The sequence below is a fragment of the Capsicum annuum genome, chromosome 9 (genome assembly GCF_002878395.1).
Source record: "Capsicum annuum cultivar UCD-10X-F1 chromosome 9, UCD10Xv1.1, whole genome shotgun sequence".
Classification (NCBI taxonomy): Eukaryota; Viridiplantae; Streptophyta; class Magnoliopsida; order Solanales; family Solanaceae; genus Capsicum; species Capsicum annuum.
This window is the reverse complement of record NC_061119.1, coordinates 46,093,514-46,117,029: the sequence shown is the minus strand read 5'-3', so window position 1 is coordinate 46,117,029 and position 23,516 is coordinate 46,093,514. Positions and strand designations below refer to the sequence as shown.

The 23,516-nt window shown below is 32.3% G+C and overlaps 1 protein-coding gene, 1 long non-coding RNA gene and 2 pseudogenes across 2 annotated transcripts; 3 read left to right on the top strand and 1 right to left on the bottom strand.

Moving 5' to 3' along the window:
* The first annotated feature begins 630 nt into the window (after positions 1-630).
* Positions 631-7,534, top strand: LOC124887317. Its single transcript, XR_007044786.1, has 3 exons — positions 631-4,672; positions 5,809-5,974; positions 6,429-7,534. It is a non-coding gene; the product is annotated as an uncharacterized LOC124887317 (long non-coding RNA).
* Positions 7,535-7,912: 378 nt separating this feature from the next.
* LOC107841584 (ATP-dependent DNA helicase PIF4-like) lies at positions 7,913-12,389 on the bottom strand. Its single transcript, XM_047396234.1, has 4 exons — positions 12,383-12,389; positions 8,953-9,273; positions 8,455-8,586; positions 7,913-8,367 (listed from the first exon to the last, which is right to left on the bottom strand). The coding sequence occupies exons 1-4, from the start codon at positions 12,387-12,389 to the stop codon at positions 7,913-7,915; spliced, it is 915 nt and encodes a 304-aa protein (XP_047252190.1).
* Positions 12,390-15,188: 2,799 nt separating this feature from the next.
* Positions 15,189-22,602, top strand: LOC107841585 (annotated as a pseudogene).
* LOC124887567 lies at positions 19,181-19,289 on the top strand (annotated as a pseudogene).
* Positions 22,603-23,516: the final 914 nt, after the last annotated feature.

The window sequence follows — 23,516 nt, the reverse complement described above, 5'->3', positions numbered from 1 at the left end:
TTATATATTTTCGTATTTACATATCCGAGATTGTATAAATGATATCATTTAAATGAACATTCTCATCAATGTCTAATTTTAATTAAGGATAATCTTTGAAAATAAATGTAATAATTAAAATCTTGATTCAAATATAATGTAATCTCAAGAATAATTGATTTGGATAAATATGTATTTGATTTTATTAAATCGAGAAGCTCGGGATTAAATTAGGTATTGATTCAAATTGGATTTCAATTTAATTTTGGCCATAATTGAAATTAAATCGACCACAATTGCAATGCAATTGGCCAATTAATCTTCAATTTGACCAAAAAATAAAATGAAATTGGCTAATCCCTAATCTATCTGAGGCTATTTATTAAATAACCCCAAAAGTTACCCAACTACCAAATTCCTTCCTAATCTGTCCAATTTTGGCCCAAATATCTTTCTTGATCAATATCCCATTTGTTCCCAACTTCAACAGCCCATTTCAACAACACAAGCCTAAATCCCATCCATCCCACTCCCTTTAACCCATTCACCAGCCCAACAACAAATTAATAACTACCCAGGCCCACTCCAATGTTAACCCAATTGCAGACCCAACCCATTTCAGTTGTTGTCTTCATCAAAACAGCCTTCACCCAATCTCAACACCGACCAGCTTCAATAACCATTAACCCGCCCCGACCTTCTAACTTGATCAACAGCTCTAACTCATCAAAATCTGTCAAATCAACCTACAACCAACCTATCTTAATCCTCTTCACGCATCCCACGTGATGTTGTACCATGGAAGATCGGAGAAGCTTCTAGAAAGAGGGTGAGTTAGCTCATCTAACATCCATATTTAACAAATTTTGGGGTAATGGTATGGATTAGGTATATATTTAGCGATTTTTCATTGGGTCTGGGGGAGAATTTATTTATCACCAATTCTATTGGTCCACCAAACTCAAATTGGTGCGGATTGAGGACAAAAATAGAGCTGGCTGGGGGAATTCAAAATTAAAATGGGCTATTTTTGGAAATCCCAGGAATGCCCTTAATCCCTTCTATAAAAGGGCTCACGGAGAGCCGAGAAAAGGGTTTGATTTTCGTGAATGAAGGTTGGTAAAGAGAGGGAATCGAAAAAAGAAAATTAAGAGAGGCAGAAGAGAATTTTGAGAGGAAAAATTCCTTTTAGTAGAAAAATTCTCGTTTCTTTCTTCTTTTGAGAGTTAGATGATTAATTGAAGGGTCTCGAGTTGATAACACTGAGCTTCGACGGTGGTCGACATCCTGACAATTAGCTCGTTTCCTCGTTTAACTGCCCCGAAGGAGGTAAACGCTCTCGTCCTTGTAATTCTATTATTTTTTACTTCATCCCCCTTTCTCCATAGAATTAGTTCAATTATTCAGTAATAATCATGAATGAGGCTGGATTTTGTCTGTTGTAGATGGTCGTAATGGCCTTAGGGGTTCTTTTGTGATTATTGTTATGCCATCTTGCTGAGGCAGTGCTCATGTTGTAATTCTCAATGCAATTATGTCGAATATACTGTCTTTTAATTGACGTTGTTGGTTACCTGAGAGTTTGTGGTATGAATCTACATATATATCATCAAGATTCTGCCTTTCGTGTCCCGTTTCCCTTTCTGATTTAGTGTTTCTTGCTACGTTAGGCTAACTATTGTTATAATCATTTGATCCATGATTTTTGCCTCACTTTACTTCCCTCGGTTTTGTAATATATTGTTCAAACCTCAATATGGTTGGTTAATTATTTACCCATTGTTTCATTTTACATGCTACTTATGGTTTGATTCACTGTCTCTATGTTTAAGTATCCTTATTTTAGTCTAAGTTACGTCTTCTTGAGTGTACCTTCGCTTTGATTCACCCCAGTTTTCTTGAGTCTTGTCCTTAATTCGAGGTCACCGGTGGGGCTTTAGTTCCCTGGATCAACTGGACTCAGACTACCTCATAGCTCTTGACTTTTGAGATTAATAGAGATGATGGGTATACGTCTTTAGTAAGTTGACAGTCCTATGAACTCTCGATGACCCTGCTTTCGACTTTCAAAAATTTATTTCTAGTTGAGGCCGGAAAGAGGGTGAGGAGGGCCTCACAGATGTATTTCTGAAGTGCGAATCGCGTTCTTGTTGGGTGTTGACTGAAAAAAGGAGAAAACGTTGTTTTGTTCCTTCTTTGCAAATAACTTCGCCTAGATGTTTATTGTCCTTTTCACTTTCTTGGTTTTATCGAATATGTTTTTTTTAGAGAACCATTGCTCCTAAAAAAAATGATGCGAGTTTTGTAGTCTGAACAGTTCATTTCTCCTTCCAGATATATGATCGGGATGATATGCATATTTTAACTTAATTATAAATCTGGATAAGTTGACTTATGTGGATTTGTAGTACATCAATTACCTGTTGTAGCTTAAAATTGTGCAGACTTATGAGTTGATCGATTCAATTAATTAGGCATCGATTGGTTCATTTCTTCATCTGAGATGATTACCCTTAAGGATGGGTCATCTTATGTATCGATTAAGCAACTTTTTAGAGGTTTCTTGAATTTATTCTACTGAGTATTTGTTACATGTAATTGAACATACTCTAGACATTAGTGATTGAAGGTTTAATTAGTTGTCAGGTGTTCCAAACTTTACGAATCTCTGATGTTGAACAGTTGCACCAAAAACATTGGCATGCTTCAAATAATTAGTCCAAAGTGGTTACAGACATGTGGGTGTTTTATTAGCTGAAATGTAAAGTCCATCTTTATCTTGCATATGGACTCTTCTTCCTGAATTGATCTAGACACGCCTCATTATTTTCCATTGGCTATTGATTGCTGATTAGGATCGTATTACGTTGTTTCTTTTAGTTAATCGTGTGTTAATTCTTATTTCATTCTTTGTTGATCATGTCTTAATTACCGTTGTCTTTCCTCCTCGAATTAACCATGTATAAACTATTCTAGTTTCCTATTTTGGTGAGCATGCATTGATTTCCTTTATGTTTCCTTTCTCCTTACCTTTATTGAATATATATTAATGTATTTTATTTCTTCTTTCTTTGCATTTAAATCCATTTCGAAGCCCCAATGGGTTCTTTCCCTTTGCATCTAAATGGGCCATTGAGGCCCACTATGTCTATCGAGTCAACCCCAAAAGAAAATTCAAAGCCGGTTACATAGCATATGGATACAAGGAGTCAAAAGAAGAGAAATGGGTTAAAGTCCCATTCTTGAAGAGACGACAAAACCCGAGCCTCATTTCTGTTTATTTATTTGTTGTGTTTATTTATTTATTGTTGTCGTATTTATTTATTTATTTATTTAGTTATTCATTTGGGCCTCGAAGCCAAATCTGTAAACTAATACAGGTGGAGCAATTTCGAGCCACGGGCTCGAAAACTAGATTAGGACAGGTGAAATGGATCAAAGGCCCAATTACTAGGACAGGTCTTATCGATTTGGGCATAATGGTCTAAATCCCTTCCTTTCTCCCTTTCCCTATTTTCTTTATGCTTGTTTGCCTTACGAGTTTTGTGAACCTAGTGAAATCCTTAGACAAGTCGCTAAAAAACTGGTTTTGCATAAACACCAAAATATTCCTAAAATCGCTTTCTTTTCTAAAATGAACTTCTTTCAAGGTTAATCAAAGATGATTTTCAAACAGATCGGATAAGCGCAAGTTAGCAGACGTTTTAGGTGCCTAACACCTTCCTAAAACGTTAATAGGAACCTCTTACTTAGAATCTCTAACTTAAACGATTTTCCTATTTTGAATCATCTAAGTATTTTATAAAGGTTTCTTAATTCCTTTTCAAAATTAAGTGGCGACTCTTTCAAAAGTCAAAATTTTCTCCGTAAAACAATGTCGTCATCCTAGAAATTATATTTTATAAAGTTCACATTCTAACGCAGTTGACATTAAACCTATATGCAGTAGCATGTTCTGTATTGAAAGGGATTCAATTGAATCCCTTTCATCGGAACAAATATTTTTGTTTGTTTGTAAATTGTCGAATCCCTTTGATATAAGGGGAGTGTATAGTGTGTTGCATGAAGTGTGTCGAATATACTAGTAGGATACTGATTCAAATTTCAAGTGTGATTCTTTTACCTTTTTTGGAATCCCCTTGTTAGAATTGTTGGCTCTGCCTTTACCCATTTATACTTGTTATTTGATTGCTCAATTTCTTCCATTTGTACTCTATCTATCTTCTTTTTCTTTTTCTACTTCATTTCTGCTTTCAGTACCTAATCAAACCAATACTCGAAATAGTTAGTTAATAGGGCTAAAGAAGTACGTCAAACAACATCTTCATTTTGCACCTTTTTGCGTCTCAACAAATAAAGTATTAGCAATAAATAACATATACACCGTATTAATATTTGAGAAGAAATAACAGTGAATGAAAAGAAGTTGGTCCTTGGAGTCTATATACTGCACCTACTCATCCAAAAAAGAAAAAAATATTTGTGGTTCCTATGAACAGTATAGCTCTTGAACTATAATGTAGTAGACTCTCTTAGGTTGTATACTTACTTATTCTAGTTCCGGATGTTGCCTTCTTTTGTTAACTCTTTTTGCTTACACTGTTCTATTGAAGGTATCCAGCTGACTTATACAAAAGAGCAAAAATCGAATCTATGCTGGACTAGAATCATACTAACTTCTCTCGCAGTTCAGGTGCTTATATCAAAGACTGTTTGTTTTAGTTCCAATTCATCTTGATCTTAATTGGGTTAATTTAAATGGTAATCTTGGATTTTCGGAGAACTGGGACAACAAAATTCTAAGGTTAAGTCAACATCTGTCTTAGTTTTTTTATTCTAAAATTGATATTTAAGCAAGGAAATTTGTTGCATGATCACTTTGAAAGATGAACAACAGGAATGTTATAATTCTCTTTACAAATCTCCTAGTTTCTTACTGTGTTTGGTAGCTTTCTTCTAACTGGAATGATATTTGTCAAAACTCTATTTGTAAGTCTAGTCGCTTAGCGATGTGATGATTTTTTCAACAATGACATGACTAACAACACTATGATAATGTATTTTTCCCCAACATTCTTGATTAATACTTTTTGACATATTTCTCTTTTAGCAGTTTCCAACAGTTCCCTTAAGCACCTTCTATTTTCAACTGTATGTCTCTCTCTCTTCTTGCTCCCGCAGTCACGTTGTCTCTCTCTCTGTCTTCTATTGTTAAATCATTTTTATTACATTGTTCTATTGAAGGTATCGAGCTAACTTATACAAAAGATCAAAAAATTGAATCTGTTATGGACTGGCATCGAACTAACTTCCCTCGCGGTCTAGGTGGTGTTTTTATCAGAGACTCTGATTGTTTTAGTGTCCAATCTGTCTTGATCTTAACTGGGTTAATCTAAATGATAATCTTGGATTTTTGAAGAACTTGGACAACAAAATTCTAAAGTTAAGTCAGCATCTGTATTACTTTTTTTATTCTAAAATTGATATTCAAGCGAGGAAATTTGTTTTATGATCACTTTGAAAGAAGAGCAATAGGAATATTATAATTCTCTTTGCAAATCTCCTAGTTTCTTACTGTGTTTAGTAGCTTTTTCTTCTAACTGGAACGATATTTGTCAAAACTCTATTTGTAAGTCTAGTTGCTTAACGATGTGATGATTTTTCCAATAATTACATGACTAACAACACTATGATAATGTAGTTTTTCCCCAATATTCTTGATTAATACTTTTTGACATGTTTCTCTTTTAGTGGTTTCCAACAGTTCTCTTAAGCACCTTTTGTTTTCAGCTATATATATCTCTCTCTCTCTTTTTTTTTCTCCTGCAGTTGGGTTGCCTTTTAATCCACAAGCAGCAGCGAAAGCTGAGAAACTCCTTATAGCTTCTCTTGCACATATCGAGTCTGTTTGGCTCCAGAAAAATGGATGATTTTTACATGGAAGTGGTCAACCATCAGTTGCAGATCTTAGCTTAGTGATATTATGCAACTTGAGGTAAAGAGATTTTCCTTTTCCATATGTACAAGTCTTTTAAAAATAAATTAGGATGTCAAAGCAAATGGAGTGCTTAAAACTTAACGGCCTATGTAAATTACATTGATTCTTCACTTCATAAGTTATTCCTAAATACTTTGTGATGATTTTGAACTTAATGATGGTAGGTCTATTTGAAATTGAAGTGAAAGGAGGTAGAATAATGTCTTTGGATAAACAGATCTTCTGAATTTGTTGATTGACATAACAAAAATATATTTTCCTGTACATTGTTTTTTCTACTTGAACGATACATTTTATTATTGTGCAAGTAAGATGTCTATTTATTTCAAATGAATCATTATGTATAATAATACAATGACATGCATTTCAATATATAGAAATAGGCTCAACTGTGACAAATATTATCTATATTATAACCTAAGTAGTGTAAAATCATTTCTGTCTTTTTTAGGCAAACATCAGTTAGATTCATTGGTGAGCTATTTTGGAGTGTCTTGTTTCCATGGATGCAAAGTTCTTTATTGTTTTCTCAGTTTAGAAGCTTCACTTTCCAAATGATTTACTGCACATCTTCTCAAGCGCATTGTCTTATATTGACTCTCCATAACTAAGGTAAGCTATTCTGGTTTCTCTTCCTTTCTTTATATGTACATCTCTCTGAACTTCTAATTCTCTAGTATGTACGACAAACTTTCTCATGTGTAATTTCATGTATCTATTCGATGACCTTTGTTTTTGTTTCTGAGTCCACCGGAGGAAGGCGTTGAGGTGATTGTAAGAGCTTTTACGACCTCATAAGTGTTGTTCCTATATTTTCCTATAAAAGACATCAAAGTTTTAACAAATAACAGAAGTCAAATAGTCATACAATATAGTTTAATTACAGATTACTTTAAAAGAAAAAGCAAAATATATCTAAGTAGATTAAATGTAGAAGGATATAGTTACCTATAAATTAGAGAAGACTTCTTTATACACTACATTTGTAGTTTCATTTGTTATTCTCTCATCTTCATCATAACATAAGATCTTCAGCCCTTTTCTAGATGTTATGCGAGAAAGGGCAACATATAGTTGTCCATGAGTAAACACAGGCTTTTTAAAAAATAATTTCACACTGCACAATGATTGATCTTGACTTTTATTAATGGTCATGGCAAAATATACGATCACTGGAAATTACCTTCATTGGAATTTAAAAAGAATCCGTGAATCAGATGGAGTAAGTGACATTCTTAGAATAAAAATTTTGTTGTCAGATTTTTCTCCAAATAACACTTTCACTTCAATTACCCAATTTCCGAGTCTTATGATGATTAATCGTATGCCGTTACACAATTCTATTGATTGATGTATATTTCTTTGCAACATCACGAGAACACCTACCTTCAAAGTGATAGAGTGATTTGGAATACCTGAGCATTTAATACTATTTAGGAATTCAGGTGTATGCACATGTCCCAAAGATGTAAATGAATGATCAGACATATAAACTGTATCAGAACTAAAATATGACTTTTCCTGTCCACAATTGAGAGAAACCATGTAATCATTCACCGATTCCACCATTTGAAGAGTAAGAGCAAGAATTGCTCTTTCTTGAAGGTATTTCATATTAGTAGAATGTTCTGAATAATTGAAATATATACTTTCTACAATTCCATATATTGGGTCATCACAATTATCTATGAGAAGATCTTCGGGTATTTTTACTTTCTCAATGTCATCTATGGAAAATCCCATCCTTCCATCACTTATTGCCAAAAGCCAATCAAAAAATTGTTTTAACTCACTCAAATTTGCATCAGATCGACTATCTTACAGTCTCATATTCTTTGTTAGCTTTAGAATATGACAGTGTGCCCATAAGTAGAAAGAATTTATTGTTACATTAACAATATCTTGCCTAGTGCCTTTTGTAATTATCGGCAAGATTTATCTAAAATCCCATCCAAAAACAATCGTCTTTCCTCCAAATGGCCGATCTAAATTTGATGAATTTTTAAATCTTAGAATATTTCTTAAAGTTTGATCAAGATCTTCAAAATAGTATCTATGCATCATTGGTGCTTCATCCCAAATGATAAACTTCGCCTTAACCATCAACTTAGCTAATGGACTTCCTTGCTTTGTCTTGCATGTTGAATCTTCAATTATATTAAGAGAAATTGCAAATCTCGAATGAGCAGTCCAGCCTCCTGGTAACAATAGAGATGCAATACCACTTGATGCAATATTTAGTACTATATTACCTTTAGAGTGTATGCCAGCAGATAATGTTTTCCAGAGAAAAGTTTTGCCTATTCCTCTATGACCATATAAAAAGAATAACCCCCCTTTGTCTTCATTCACTGCAGTCATGATTTTATCATATGCATACTTCTGCTCAGCTGTCGATTGCATTAATAGTTGTTGATATTCTTGTGTCAAATTGCGTCTATTCTACCACAATTTCTCATTAATGAGTGTATTGGTACCATCAACTTCTTCATGACCATATGGTTTTGGCATTGTTGAAAGTTCGTTAAAACTTTTTCCACAACATCTTAAAATCTTGTCAAACTTTTGCAAGCAACGATTTTTCAATTTATCATCTGTTAGATCTGCTTCTGAATGACAAAAATATTGAAATATTTTAAATATACGATTCTACTATTATAAAAATTATACATGTTAAGAAGGCTTTTTGTACAATACGATTACATATAATAGATCAATGAACTACATGAATTACACTAAATTAGAAGTAAAATATGCATTTGAAGGTATATGTTAAATATATGATTCTAATATTATGAAAATAATTTATTTTTTTAAAGTGAGATAACCCAATGAAATGAAGGAGTAATAAAGTTGTTTCAGATATCAATATTGATATCTTGTTTATTCTGAATAGCAAATTAAAAAATTAACTAAATTATAAATAGAAATAGATTTTAAATACTTTTGTTATTATATAATGATATTATTTGTACCCAGGTTGTCCAATAATCTTCTTTCTTCACAAAGAATATCTTTTGAAAGTAGCCGCCATGATGTTTGCCAAACAACTTCAGGTCGTGACATTGAATTAGCTAACATGACAAACAATTGTCGAAGATAAGATGGCATTCCCCAAGTACTTGCCTCCTTTATAGCATCGATGTATTCTTTATCATCATCCAACAAACTAGGTGCATAACATGCATCTCTAAAAGTAGCATGGTCATTGTTGTTGATTCTTCTAAGTTTTTCATAGGAAGTTGGCCCTTTAATTACATTCAATAACAACCTGAGATAATATATCTCCTCACTCCCTAGAGTAACAAAGAAGATCATCCCAATAGAAAATACAGAATTTTTTCTCCATTCCCATTTTCTTGAACTTCTGTCCCACCAAAATTTAAGAGGAAATTTTACGTAAGTCAAATCTCTTGCTTCTGGAAACGTTTTGTTAGCCTCAAACCAACTTAAAAATTGAAATTCCCTAACAGTTGGTCTATTGGTAACATTTTCAATTGGATCTTTATCAGAAAAAAAGGTATATTGTTCATCTTCAAGATGGAATAATCGTCTTTTGGATGGTGGATTTCTATGGCGAATTAAAAATTTAAATATTCTCCAAGCAGCTTCATATGGTGATATGTAGCGACAATCCTAATACATGTTGATTTCATTAACAGGTGATGAACCATTAGCATGTATATTTTGTGAAAAAGCGGCAGTCACACGGTCATATCTTTTATTGATATACTTGAATAAATATTTAATAGATCTTGATTGGTTTCCCCATTCCACGTTAATGTGAGCACCATATGTTAACAACAACTTACGATTGTGTGGAACCACATATCTACTATCCAAATGAATATCATTTTTCTCAATGATTCTACAATTATCTCTTCTTCTGTAAATAGGATACCCTTCTTCATCAACTATTGTTGTGTGAACAAACTTTTTAGGGAATTGCTTTGTACATTTATCATTTTGCATGCACGGTAAAAATTTGCTAGTAGAACCACATGGGCCAAACATCATCATATTTTTCACAGCATTATAATAATGAGGATCATTGAATTTATCTGGTAATTCTTCTAAATTTATTCTATCAATATCTAATGCACAGGGAAATTTATTGCTTTCATGAAGAAAAAGCAATATATGGGCATGAGGCAATCCTCTTTTTTAAAACTCAATGGTATATATCACTGCATTATAAATCAAGTAAGTTTATTAGAAATAAATTATTATAATAATATATATAAAATAATTTATGAGTGTCCTCATGTATATTCAAATAAAATAGTAAATATGACAAACCTATTTTTACTTTTTCAAGTGCTTGATTGGCCTTCAAATTCTTTATCAAGTGGTCCAATTTAATTATAAATATCCTACTTAGAATAGCTGGACGATCTTCAGGATTCAACCCCCTTCTTCCTATAAATCTAGTAATCTCTGACCTCTTAGGATTGCAAGTAAATATGATAAAAAGGTCAGGATATCCAACCCATTTCCATATTGTCATAGTATCTTGATAATTCTGAAGCATATATCGTGCACTTCCTGTGAAACTTGATCGTAAAAATACTCTTTTACCTTTGGATGAAGGATCAGTGTCTCCATATAAAATTACATGTGATAGGACCTTATAAAACTCAACTCTAAATTATTTTTGATGTGTCCGAATAAACTTCAGCCAAGAAGATTCCATCGTTGTATAGGTATCAACTAAAAATTGCTGAAATAATCTTCTTAAAGCCACAATGGTTGGAACTTCACCTTTTCTTTCTTGAATTCTGTAAGAAAAAAACTCACGCATACTAACACGTTGTCTTCCCTTATTACCCGAACTTAAAGAAATGTCCTCTCTATACCCATCTTCACCATAAAGAAAAATTAAAGGATATTGTAGTCCTAAGTATGTAACATTCAGTTCATTGATCCTTTGCAGCTATCCAGATTGTGTTTCTATAATGATATCACAATTAGATTTTGAAACATCAAAATCTCCAACCCAAGCTACTTTTGGTATTGTTGGTAGGTTGTATCTTCTACCATCATTAACTCTTTTTCCTATTAGTTTCAACTTCACATTGGAGCAGTCATTTTCTTGAAATCTATCTCTCACCATTCTAAAAGTCTTGGCCAACACATTATTGTCGTCAAGCATTTATTTTAGATCAGAAACAATTTCAACATGAGCTTATTAACATCTTGTCCACGACTACAAAAGACAAATAAGATTAAAACTTTATCTTCTAAAAAAAGATATATTATATTAGTAAGATCTTTAGAGTAATTTTTAATTTCATAGAATTATATAATTATGTTACAATACTTACCCGACTGAATTAATTCTATTTGAAACTTCATTTTCTGTATCATAAATATACAACTGTGAAAATTTTGGAGTAGATCCTTCAGGAGGTCGTAAGCTACCAATTTGATGATAATTTTGTCCAAATAATTTGAATGTTCTTGGCCCTCATGTCTGATTGATTGAGGCATCCACCTTTACTGTCATTGATGTAAATGAGAACATAGAATTATAACTCCTTATTTTTTTCTCGAAAATGACTACATTTAGGACCTATAGTAAAAAAATTGCATAATGAAGAAGGTTAATATAGGTAGACATAAATATGGTGATATTAAAACCGATGATTCTCTAATCTGATCCAAACAATAGTTGTTTCAAAATTTGAGGAGGCTTCTTAAGGTATGAAAGCTTTATTTTTTCTTGTTGACAGCACAACGTGAAAATTAATTTTTTCAATTTGTAATGCCTGTGTGTTCTTTCTTCATACCAAAAAATAGCCCCACAGTTTCCACATTCATATGTAGCATCTCCTATATCCCAATATTCTATAATTTCAAGTGTATATAGTTAAAGATATAACATTATAGGTTTAATTGATCAAACTATTTTATCTTAAATCAAGAGTTTTTCAGAAGAACCTTCAATGCAAATGTCGCCACATTCAACATCAACATCTATAGAAAGTGATGGCAAAATCAATTAATACGTTTGAATTTTTGATATTTATCTATATTTATCAAGATAGTTTTATATCTAATTAGTAAGAGAAGTAAGCAAAGTATGATTGTCATACCTGGATACTCCTCTTCTCCTTCATCTTCTATGTTATGTTGAAGTTGTTCTGTTATGTATATAAATTTATGATTGTATATAGATGTAAATGTAATAATCTTTTTGTAAATTAAAGATTGTTGATTCAAAAACTCACTTCTAATATAATGTAATTTTTAAAGATAAATAAATATTTTTTAGGCACATACCTTGTACGACAGTGTTGTTTATTATTGTCTCTATTTCTAGTAAAAACGATACACTAATTAGTTGTCTGTATTGTAATGTATATTATTTTTAACTGATAACTTATGAGAACTTAAAATACTTACCTTCCATTATTGGAGTTTTATTTAAATCTGGCAGAGAATTATGTGTTTGGACATCTACAAATTAAATAAAGTATATTACTGTATTATTTGCAAAATCATATTGAAGTAACAAAGTTTTAACTTAGGATCTAGTTCAGATGAAAAATTTAAAGCACTAATAAAGTTTATTACCTTTAGGTAATACATTTAGATTAGGCAATATGTTGTCAACCTGCATACCTATATAAGAAGAGTATTACAAAGTAAGTTTTAAATTATGTTAAATCAGGGATTTTGTCGCTCACCATTTGTTATATCATTCAATGGTGCTGGTATTTCTTCACTCTCAACAGAATAATTTCAGTACTTTGAGGATTCACCTTTTCTTGTAGAAGACATTTGTGTGTTATTTTAGTTCATCCCTTAAGAAAAAAATAATTATTTCGAGCAATATTAAAATAATTTCTGATGTTGCATATAAATTAGAGATGTGAGTGGTAATCAAAGATGATACCTTTGTTAAAATTGCCTTGTCTACATCATTTTTTATTCTATATGTTGCATTTGCTTAGTGATGAAACAAATTTCTTTTTATTTTTCATATATAAGGACTTCAAAATTTTGATTCAATATGCAAATTTGAAAGATTTTAAAAGAAAGATAAAATCTGGTGATAATTTTGACAGAGGAACCATAAGTAATCTGAAATATCAACTATTATTGACACTTTCAAAACAGGTTATTACTATGTAATTGCCATTTTTAAACTTTTAATGAATAAAGTTTGATTTTGCACTATCGGTACATCAGTTTCATAAGAGTTCACTTAAAGGATAATAATACTAATAAGTTTAATACAATAATTAAATTTATGAAAAAAATATAAGTACATGAAAAAAAAAGCATGTCATTGTTTTTACATATGGTAATGTCTACATAGTTATAACGATAGTTATTTAGAGTGAGAATGGAATGTATTATTTACACCGTTGCTAATATTACTGGTGTATCCATATCACAATGACAAATATCTATGAAAAAAAAGCTTAATAGTTGCTTAGTCCAAAGTAGAAAATATGGCAATGGGTATAGCATCTTAGAGGTTGGTGTTTATTGAGGTTGCAATCAACAACATTTACTTGTGGAAAATGACAATAGCATAATTTGAGATATTTTCAACTTCCAAGTAAGAATAGAGATGATAAGTTGAGTTTCAAAGTTTAACTTCTATCTGTAGATAAATAACATTTACTTGATCAGTAAAATTTAGTCGACTGGCTCTTATTATGGATAGTTATCATTAATTATGTATCTTTTAGATGATCTGATAGTGTAAGAAGATTTTCATTATCTATGTGATTAATTCTAAAGTATGATGAAGATTATTTCTTTGGAGGAACGACAAAAACTTATAGGCTGCCACAGAGACAAATGCAAATTTACACCAGTAAGTATATTATCATAGTTTGGGTACTGATCAATCTATTGATATATTATGTTGGAAAGATCCAAAAAATCCAAAGAATAGACATATAGCTTTAGTGACTGAAGATGGACAGGTAATTCTAAATGTACATTACTAAAGCAGTCAATTTAATGTTTCTTTCTTTGTAGCAGAGTGAAAGAGTTGTACTTTTGAAATCTACTGCTTTTTTCTATAATGGTGGTGTCTAAGTCAGTTTGTAGGCATCTTAACTACTATGTATACATGTTATCTCCCACCAACACATTATGCCTAAACAGAACAAATTCTTCTACCAGACCATGATTACCATAGCTGACTTTGTCAAGCTCTCTCTTAAAGGAGCAGTGGTTCATGTTGAATATAAAACATATTCTTGCATTTACAAGCATTTAAATTTCTGAGTTTTGCCATAGTCTCTCAATTCAAATATTGTCTACTCTGCAATTGCTTGGTGAATATCTTTCTTGGTGTGTAGTTTATACAAATATCTCAGGAGATGATGATAATGATGTTTTGGTTTGGCATCATATTCTCTAATTCTTCATACCCCATTCATCAGGCAAGAGTAAAAGGAGAGAGCTGAATATTTTTCTCAAATCATTAAGTCTTATCTAGGGCTGTGCAAAAATCGAACCGACTGACCGAACCGATAAAAATGTTATTGGGTTATTGGTATTGGGTTATCGAATTAACGATTTTTTATTGATTTTATAAAAAAATTTATTGGGTAAATCAGTTTTGATAACCCAATAAGGATACACTAAATTATTGTTTTATCCCTATTTATGTTATATATATAAATCTCTCTCTCTCTTTTTATCTCTCTCTCTCTCTCTCTCTCTCTATATATATATATATATAGAGAGAGAGAGAGATGTGTATGTATATATATTATATGCACTACTAATTCACAATTCAGTGATTCACAAAGTATTAACCTATTTAGGGCAACAAAGGAATAATATAAAGTTTGGCTATTATCGTAATGAAAAGCTTGAAGCATTTAAAGCTTCCAACAATTAGGATTCAATTTTTTTCCTAACTAATAGTCAGTTCAAGTTTGAAGATTCTTGTAAACTAAAATGCATTGCGTAGGTTTTGGCGGTATTTAAATTTTTTTTTTTTTTTATGTTAGTTGTTGCTATTTCTATTTTATAAGTATTTTCTTATTGGTTAAATAGAAAACCGAACCATTAAGGACCAAAAATCGATAAACCGAAACCGATAAGAAAATATCTTATTGGTTGGTTATTGGTTTTACATATTTAAAAACTAAAAATTGATAAACTGAACTAATAACACGTAAAATCGAATCGAACCGACCGATGCACACCCCTAGTCTTATCTCATTGTCTTCATATGATGCCACGGCAGAGAGGTGCCCATACAGAGAATACTAAGGTTAGTGAATTTTCTTTTGGATTGTGTGTAAGACCAGTTCCATTTTAATTGATCTATCTCTAATTATGCTGCAGAATTCTGAAGCATGGGTCCTCGGAAGTGGCCGCAATCCAGATACATATGTTTTAAAGGATCAGGTATCTTATGCATCTCAATTTTTTTAGGAAGATTTTCAATTATCTTGCTTTCTTCCTATCTCCTTTAAAATATTGTATTCCTCCGATGTGTTCTTGAGGTTCATTTGTTCTTTATATCCAGGAAACACGATATAGGCAGCGTTATTTGGATTTGATGATAAATGCAGAGGTTCGGCACATATTTAAGACCCGTGCAAAGATCATAACTTTTATTCAGAGCTTTCTTGATAATCATGAGTTCTTAGAGTTCGGTGTTTATGAAGCTGTTTTACTTTGCCTTTGTTAATTTGAGATCACGGCGTAGCTTGAATTAAAGCTATTAAAACATATTATTGTATTTGTAATAGATAGACGCCCATGATGAACATGATTGTTGGTAGGGCAATTGCACGTCCATTTGTAAAACACCACAAAGATTTGAATATGCTACAGTCTCAAGGGCTACATATGTGAGAATTTAGTTTAAATGCTAATAAATCATCAGTCGAAGTTCTAAATAATGTGCATAATTCAACTGAGTCACTGACGGGTACTGTGTCAGACACTGTTTTGACAGGAACATATGTTGCTGAAGGTCAAAATACATATGCAATTGGTAAATCAATAGAGGTTAATCTCCTGGATGAAAAGACATTGCTGGTTTGCATAGTCCGCACAATTCGACCTGGTTCTGGTGGTAGAATTAGTATTAGTTCTAGGGCTAGTAATACTTGAATAGTGCGTAAGATGTTTATGGATTTTGTTACTTCCTCCTCCTAGTCTATAGTTGTTTTTTCTTTGATCTATTGATTCCAGTTCCTAATACGCCTCAGAATCATTCCATCTATTATATTTATCTCATCCACAATAATGTGCAGTTTCCTATATTGACTTATGTGGATACATCGACTTATCATAATTTTGCTTCTTTTGACACCTTTTCAAATAAATAAAGTATATTCTCCATTCCAACGTATGGAACACTCCGTTTTGAGATAACAAAATATTTAACCCTAATATGTTTCTGAAAACAAAGTCACAACTTTTAAGAACTCAAATTCTTTGGACTGCTGAAATCTTAAACTTTGATGTGATTTTTTTTTCTATCACAGTAGTGTGTTCTACCATTTATTTGGTATTTATTTTCACTATTACGTTGTTCCACATTTACCTGATATTCAACACAGGTGAAAGGCTGTAGAGAGGCGATAGTGAATAGATATTTTGCTAAACAGTATTGTTGGTTTTTATGCATTTAGAAGTTATGGTTTCATCACTTTTTTTGCCATATTTTCTTATTTTCATCATATCATTATGTCATTTCACCTTCTATTTATTTGTTATTATCATTCCACCTTCTTATTTTTATGCATGTGATGACAGTTTCTCCTTCATCCTTACTTAGGATGAAGACCTACCTTCCAGCCGAACAAATTACGGCTTTGTATCCATATGTAATGCATCAACAGGGAATTTCTCTTTTACCATTACATGTTCCTCAGTCTCATGTTGGACATTTTCACTTATTACATACTTCTTCCAAATCAACAGGTAAAGTAGAGAATTTTGATCTAGTTCTCCTCGTTACTTCTGATTAGTAAAGGTTAATTACTAATCTTGTGGTTTTCAAGGATGCACCAGAGGATTCACAGATCTCTAGTGACAATCCATACTCCGTGCAACCTTAGTTAACTTTTCAAAGATCGGATTCTCAGTATGATCATGAAACAACTGTTAATGGACAAACTCTTCATTCAGATTACAGTGATATTAATGTAAACCAAGGAATTAAAACACAGGATGCAAGGTTCCATCTTCAAGTAAAGAGGGACAGGTTAAGAAACCGAATCTATTGCTTATGATTACTTGTAATTCTTCTCCTATTTTGTATGCCTAGATTCTTGATCCACCATAATTTTGTAGAAACTTCAATCTGTGGATAAGAATTACCTCTCAGGTGTGCAGACACATCATTCTTTGCATCAGATTTCTTCGCAATTCAATGGTGCTTAAAGATTGGATTCTCCTGGACATAATAATGAGATAGAGGTACTCCTCTAAGAGGGAAGCTGTTCATTTTTTCTTTTTTGGTTGCTACTTTTGTTTGTATTTTTTTAGGGAGTGGGTCGATAAACGATGTGAATAAGTAGACTCATATTGAACAAATTGCCTATACTGCAGGTGGACAATATCAACTCTTCAGCTAATTACATACTAGAGTCTCAAGATTTGTATATGGGAGAATTTAGTTCGAATGCTGATAAATCATCAGTCGAAGTTCCAAATGATGTGCATAATTCAACTGATTTAGTGAAGGGTACTGTTTTAGACACTGTTTTGACAGGAATATATGTTACTGAAGGATAGAATGCATATGCAGTTGGTAAATCAGTAGAGGTTAATCTCCTAGTTGAAAAGGCATGGCTGGCTTGCATAGTCTACATAATTTCACCTAGCTTTGGTGGTAGAATCAGGATTAGTTCTACAATTAGTAATACTTGAATAGTGTGTAAGCTATTTTTGGATCTGTCACTTCCTCCTTCTAGTCTATAGTCATTTTTTTATTTGGTCTATTGATTCCAGTTCCCAATGCAACTCAAAATCATTCCATCTATCATTTATCTCATCCACAAAAATGTGCAGTTTGCTACATTGTCTTATGTAGATACATCGACTTATCAAATAATGGCAACTTAAAGATTGTCACTTTGAGGAGTGTGGTTTCATTGTTTTGCTATGTTATCATGTGATGGTTTAGTGATTTTGAATTATCATGATGCAGGTTTGGTTGTTCTGCTGGATTTGAATTTTAGGCCCAGGATATGAATTCAAAGTTTGGTTATTTTGCTAGATGCAAGTTTGAATGTGAATTCACGTATAACCATTTTAATGCATCCAACATATTAGACTGCATTTGATATAGAATGCTTCTCTCTTAATCTCTAAATTAATGAAATAAACTCTTATATGGCTATCCTCTTGTTTCCTTTTCAAAATTTTTTTGTAATGATCATTAATTAGAAAATCTCTTCAAAATTATGGATGATCCAAACTGAATATCTATTTTCTGAAGGGACTTCTGAAGAGGGCATTGAGTGGGTATATTTTCTATATAGTAACAACTCTTGCATGATATTTACTTCTCTGTTTCGGGATTTTTCCTGAGATTTTCCTCATTCAATTATTTGTCATCTTGCAGCTTATAGTATCCAGGGTATTTCTTTGGAGAGAAATACAAAGCTCACCGCCTCCTAAGATGATGATGGATTAGAAGAATGTTCGTTTATACCCAATTCCATTTATTATTTATCTCATCCATAACAATGTGCAGTTCGCTACATTGACTTATGTAGATACATCAACTTATCAGATAATGGGAAACTTAAATATTATCACTACGAGAATAATATCCAGGTGCTTGGTGCTATCTTTTTTGCCTAGTTTCCCTACCCTTTTTTATTTCTTTTCATTCAGCATTAGTTCTTTATTTCCTGTATTGAAGTAGGTAAAGTAAATTAGGAATCATTTTTTGATATTTTAGGTTGTTTCTTAAGAGGAACCTTACGAACTTGCAGTGGATGGCAATCGTACTTTCGGCTGTTGGAAAAACCACAAGCCAGGTGCTTATGGAATCTCTTTGTCTATTTATTATGATTTATGAAGTGGTAACTTAGCGTGCCAAATCATGTCATACATATAAATTAGAGACCCGACCTGAAACTTAACCATGTATGGTGTTAGAATTGGCATACAAAATTAATGTGATCTATTGGAGTTATTTAACTAGAAACATTACCTGTTCATCATGAAAGATAGTTATGCCACTGTCGTTGCTTTGTGTTCGTAGAAAGGAGAGATGGCTAGCATCTCCCCTAATAGGGACGGGAACAGCCTTCGGGTTTTACTTGTTATCAGACACTGTGGTTGCTCATATAGATGTTGTTCTGTGAGTATGTAATAGATTGGTTCAATTATAAAATTAAGATTGGCAGTGAACTACCTGATGGATGTAACAGTTTAGTTTGTTCTAGATAATTTGTGTCATTCTACGTAATATCTCAGAAAGGAGTTCTTTAAAAAATATGCCAAACAAATTAGTTATGTGAACAACCTCTGTACTATTTTTCTGGAGCAACCATAAATAAATTTGAGAGCCATCTTGATGAAATATTTTTTGATACTGCCTGTTTGCATTATATTTCAAGCTTAATTTAACGATTACTTTCCTCTCTAATACACTTATCTTCAAGTATGCATATATAGTAGAAATCATAATTTGTTTCTTTTGACACCTTTTCAACAAAATAAAGTATATTATCTATTCCAACGTATGGAATACTCCATTTTGAGATGAAAAATATTTGACCCTAATATGTTTCTAAAAACAAAGTCACAACTTTCAAGAACTCAAATTCTTTGGACTGTTGAAATTATTTTTAAACTTTGATGTGATATTTTTTCTATCACAATAGTGTGATGTAAATACTGTGATGATTTATTTAAATCTTTATTCAGTCATTAATACTAATACAACAAATAGGTCAAATTTAAATCTTTTGCATGTGTTGAACACCAGGCAAATGGGAACACACTACATGTGAAAGGTTGTGGAGAGGCTTCTTGTGACGCATTCTTTTCATCAACCATTCAAGGATATTTACTTGGTGTTCTGTAATACCCCATACTTTTCCTAGCTTAAATTCATCCCTAGAATGTCAAGAATTTACTTCAAAAATGAATACTATTTATTTCATATGGTATTTTCAAGATTTCAACTTTTTATTATGTGGAAAATTGAATAAGATTTCCATCGATACCAAATTCGCCCAATTCTAACACTCGGTGAAGAAGTTAGAGCGTTTTTAGTAAAATAGTGTGCCACCTGTACTCTCAGCGCGTCGCGGAGAAGGAAAAATCCACAATTGTCAAATTTAAGTTGCCCTCCACGATATCCCCACATTGAGGAGAAGCCCATTTTTCCAATTGTCCCATTTCAGTAAGACTCCGCGATTCTGGTGCGTCACGCCAAGGGCCAAAATAGCAATCCAAGGGGCACCGAGATTGTAACGCATTGCGGTGAGCACCCATTTCCCATTCTTCCTTTTCCAGTGATCCACCGCGACTGTGGTGCGTTGCGTTGGCCAACCAAATTTGAAAAAATATAGCATTTTCAGTTCCGACTTAAAGTTTAAAAAGGACTCTTAGGTCTTTTCCAAGCCCCAGGTCGTGAATAACAGAGAATTTAACCCATTCAAAGCTCATCATATTCACTTTTCATCTATTCACTCTCAAAAGAAAACCCTAAAGCTCAAACTTTCTCTCCAAGAAATCCAAATTCCTCCATTAATTCTCCAAAGAAATTCAAGATTTAAGGATTCCCAATACAAGAACTCCAAGAATTCATCTCCAAAAGCACAATAGGAATCCAAGATACAATATTTTCATCTAAGATCATCAATTAAGGTATGTGGGGTTTGAACAAGGATAATCCATTCATCCTTGTGCCCAAAACTTTATTTTATTTACAAATTTATTGTAATTTATATGATTTTTCATGAAATTCAAGTTAGGGTTTATACTCATTATCATTCTTTTCAAGATTATGAGATTTTCCATGATTTAGAAGTTGAAACAATGATTATATTTTTGTTTCCATGCATATAGCTTAAATTTCAAGATTTTAAGATGATTTATGAATGTTTACATTACCAAGTATGAATTTTTAGATGTTTTAACATGTGATGGATGATTGGGTCAATAGACCCCATTTAAAGATTGTTGTTTCAAGATTGTTTGTACTATAAGCACCCCATGACTAGATTATTTTCAGATTTTAGATAAAGAATCCACTTTATTTCAGAAGACTTGAGATTTAAAGAAAAGCAAAGCATAGTTGGTTTTTCTGTAAACCTTTGTATAAATTCTAAAGTGGATTTCTTAAGAGTTTGAGCATGAGATTGGGAGTAGTACTTAGCAGCGCGATGGATAAGTTACTACGGATTCATACCTCAGAACTACGTGCCACCGTAGGTACAGATTATTAAATTATTCCCACTTCTATGTGGATGACTCATATTGAAATCACTCAGATTAGAATATTCTATTCCGATGGCAAGGGTAGAACAGGCCTACCTAACCGGGTCCAGTCGTGGGACTTCATGAATTCTCACATGGTGTATTGTCGGTTAGAAGAACCTCCCAAAAGATGTCCCCTACTCTTAAAATAGTCTATTGGTTTAAAGCCTTAAGATAAAGTGTTTTTCCTTACAGCTTAATAGTAAAGATTTTCAGAATAGTTCCTCAGAAAAGAATAACAAAAAGCTTTTATAAAACTAAGTGTAAAAGCTCACAAAAGCTTACTCAAATTATGCTTTACAAAAAGATATTAGTTTCAAATTTTAGATTTAAAGAGTGAGTCCTTTCTATACTTAGACAGTATGATTTAAAGAGAGAATGCGAGTACAACTTTTAGAACTAAATATTATGACTCACTAGATTTATAAAGTATGATTTGTTACTCATGATCTTCAGTATTTTAGACATTTCAGGTTATGTGAGTCTTTACATTTAGCATGCATTGTCTTACAAATTATGATGATTGATATTATGTTTTACTTATGCATTCAACCCCATATACTTAGTACATCCTCAAAGTACTGATCCACATATATGTTTATGTGCTACATTATCTCATAATGTAGGTATCAGTTCAGTTGTAGGACGCATACCATATGCAGACAAATTACAGTTTTCAGTCAGCAGGTTGATGAGTCCTCTTGATTCAAGGGCTCGATTCAGTCATATAGTTTGAGTAGTATTTTATTTTGTTTTATTTATTTAGTCGTATTGATTTGGGATAGTTGGGGGTCATGTCCTAGCTATCTATAATCAGTATAGTAGAGGCTTCACAGATGTTAGTTAGAGTCAGTTATGTAATTTAGTCCCTCTTTTCAGATTTTATCAAAATGTATAAGTGTACCAGTATTGTATTTTTCTCAGATTCCATCATGGTTATGTTTCCGCACAGTAAACTCTGTCATTTTATACATGTTTAATCAGTTACTTATCAGTATGCCAGCTCATGGGTTAGCTTGGGATCACTTGTTGTCCTAAGCACTGTGTAACGTCTCAGGACCTATTTTTGGGGTGTTACATGTTCTCTCTGTTTGTTTTTCAGCACTAACAGGTGTTAATACCGAGTTCTTGATGAAGAAGAATAATGACAGTCGTACTGGCAGAATGTCTAGTTATACATGTGAGTTCTCCTAACCTAACAGGTGTCTAATTGAATGCTTATTCGAAGGTGCAAGCAGGGATGTTTATAGTTTGTGATTCTCAAGTCCGTATAGAGGTCCTTCTATATATGTTATTTGTGTAAGTACAACATATATTTTTTCATGATTAAAAAATGGGGTTCTTTAAAAATAATTTCACATAACACAATAGTTGACCTTGCTTTTTATAATTATATATTTGATAGACGATAAGAATATATTCAAAACCACATAATTCTGTAATAGGAGCAAGATTTACAGAAGATGTTTTTGAGAACTGACAGTGTTAGTTTCTTGCATAAAAAGAGTGAATGGTGAAATAATAGATTGAAATTTTTATATTTGAAAAGAAGGAAGTGATATAGTTACAAAATATATTACAGTATCATTGATCTTGATACTTCCTACACCTAGTTGTTATTTAAATTTACAATCACCAATGCGTCGTATATTAAAGTTCGTTTATGAAATTTTTCATTGTGGATCCTCATTCATTTGTCTATAACATTTCATCCCATATGGTTAGTATGTAGAGGACAATGTTTCTAGTTAGGTTGAAATGAAAATAGATTTCATCATAATGATTACTGTTTTTCAGGAAATTGTTGCATCCGTCATGAACTATGGACTTATGACATGGTCCAGTAAAGGTTCTTAGCACTACTTTAGTTGCTTTATACAATCCGCTCCAACCTGCTGCATCAAGAATTTTGTTTTCTTTAAATATAGAAAAATAGAACTTTAGATTTTTTAAATCTATCTATTTGAAAAACTGCATAAGTAATTATTTTGTAATTTGATTGAAAATAGGAAATGCGATTTATTTGTAAAGTTAAAATTGTATTAAAAAAAGTTACAAACTGATAAGTATATTTTTGTGGAGGTGATTGTGTGATAGG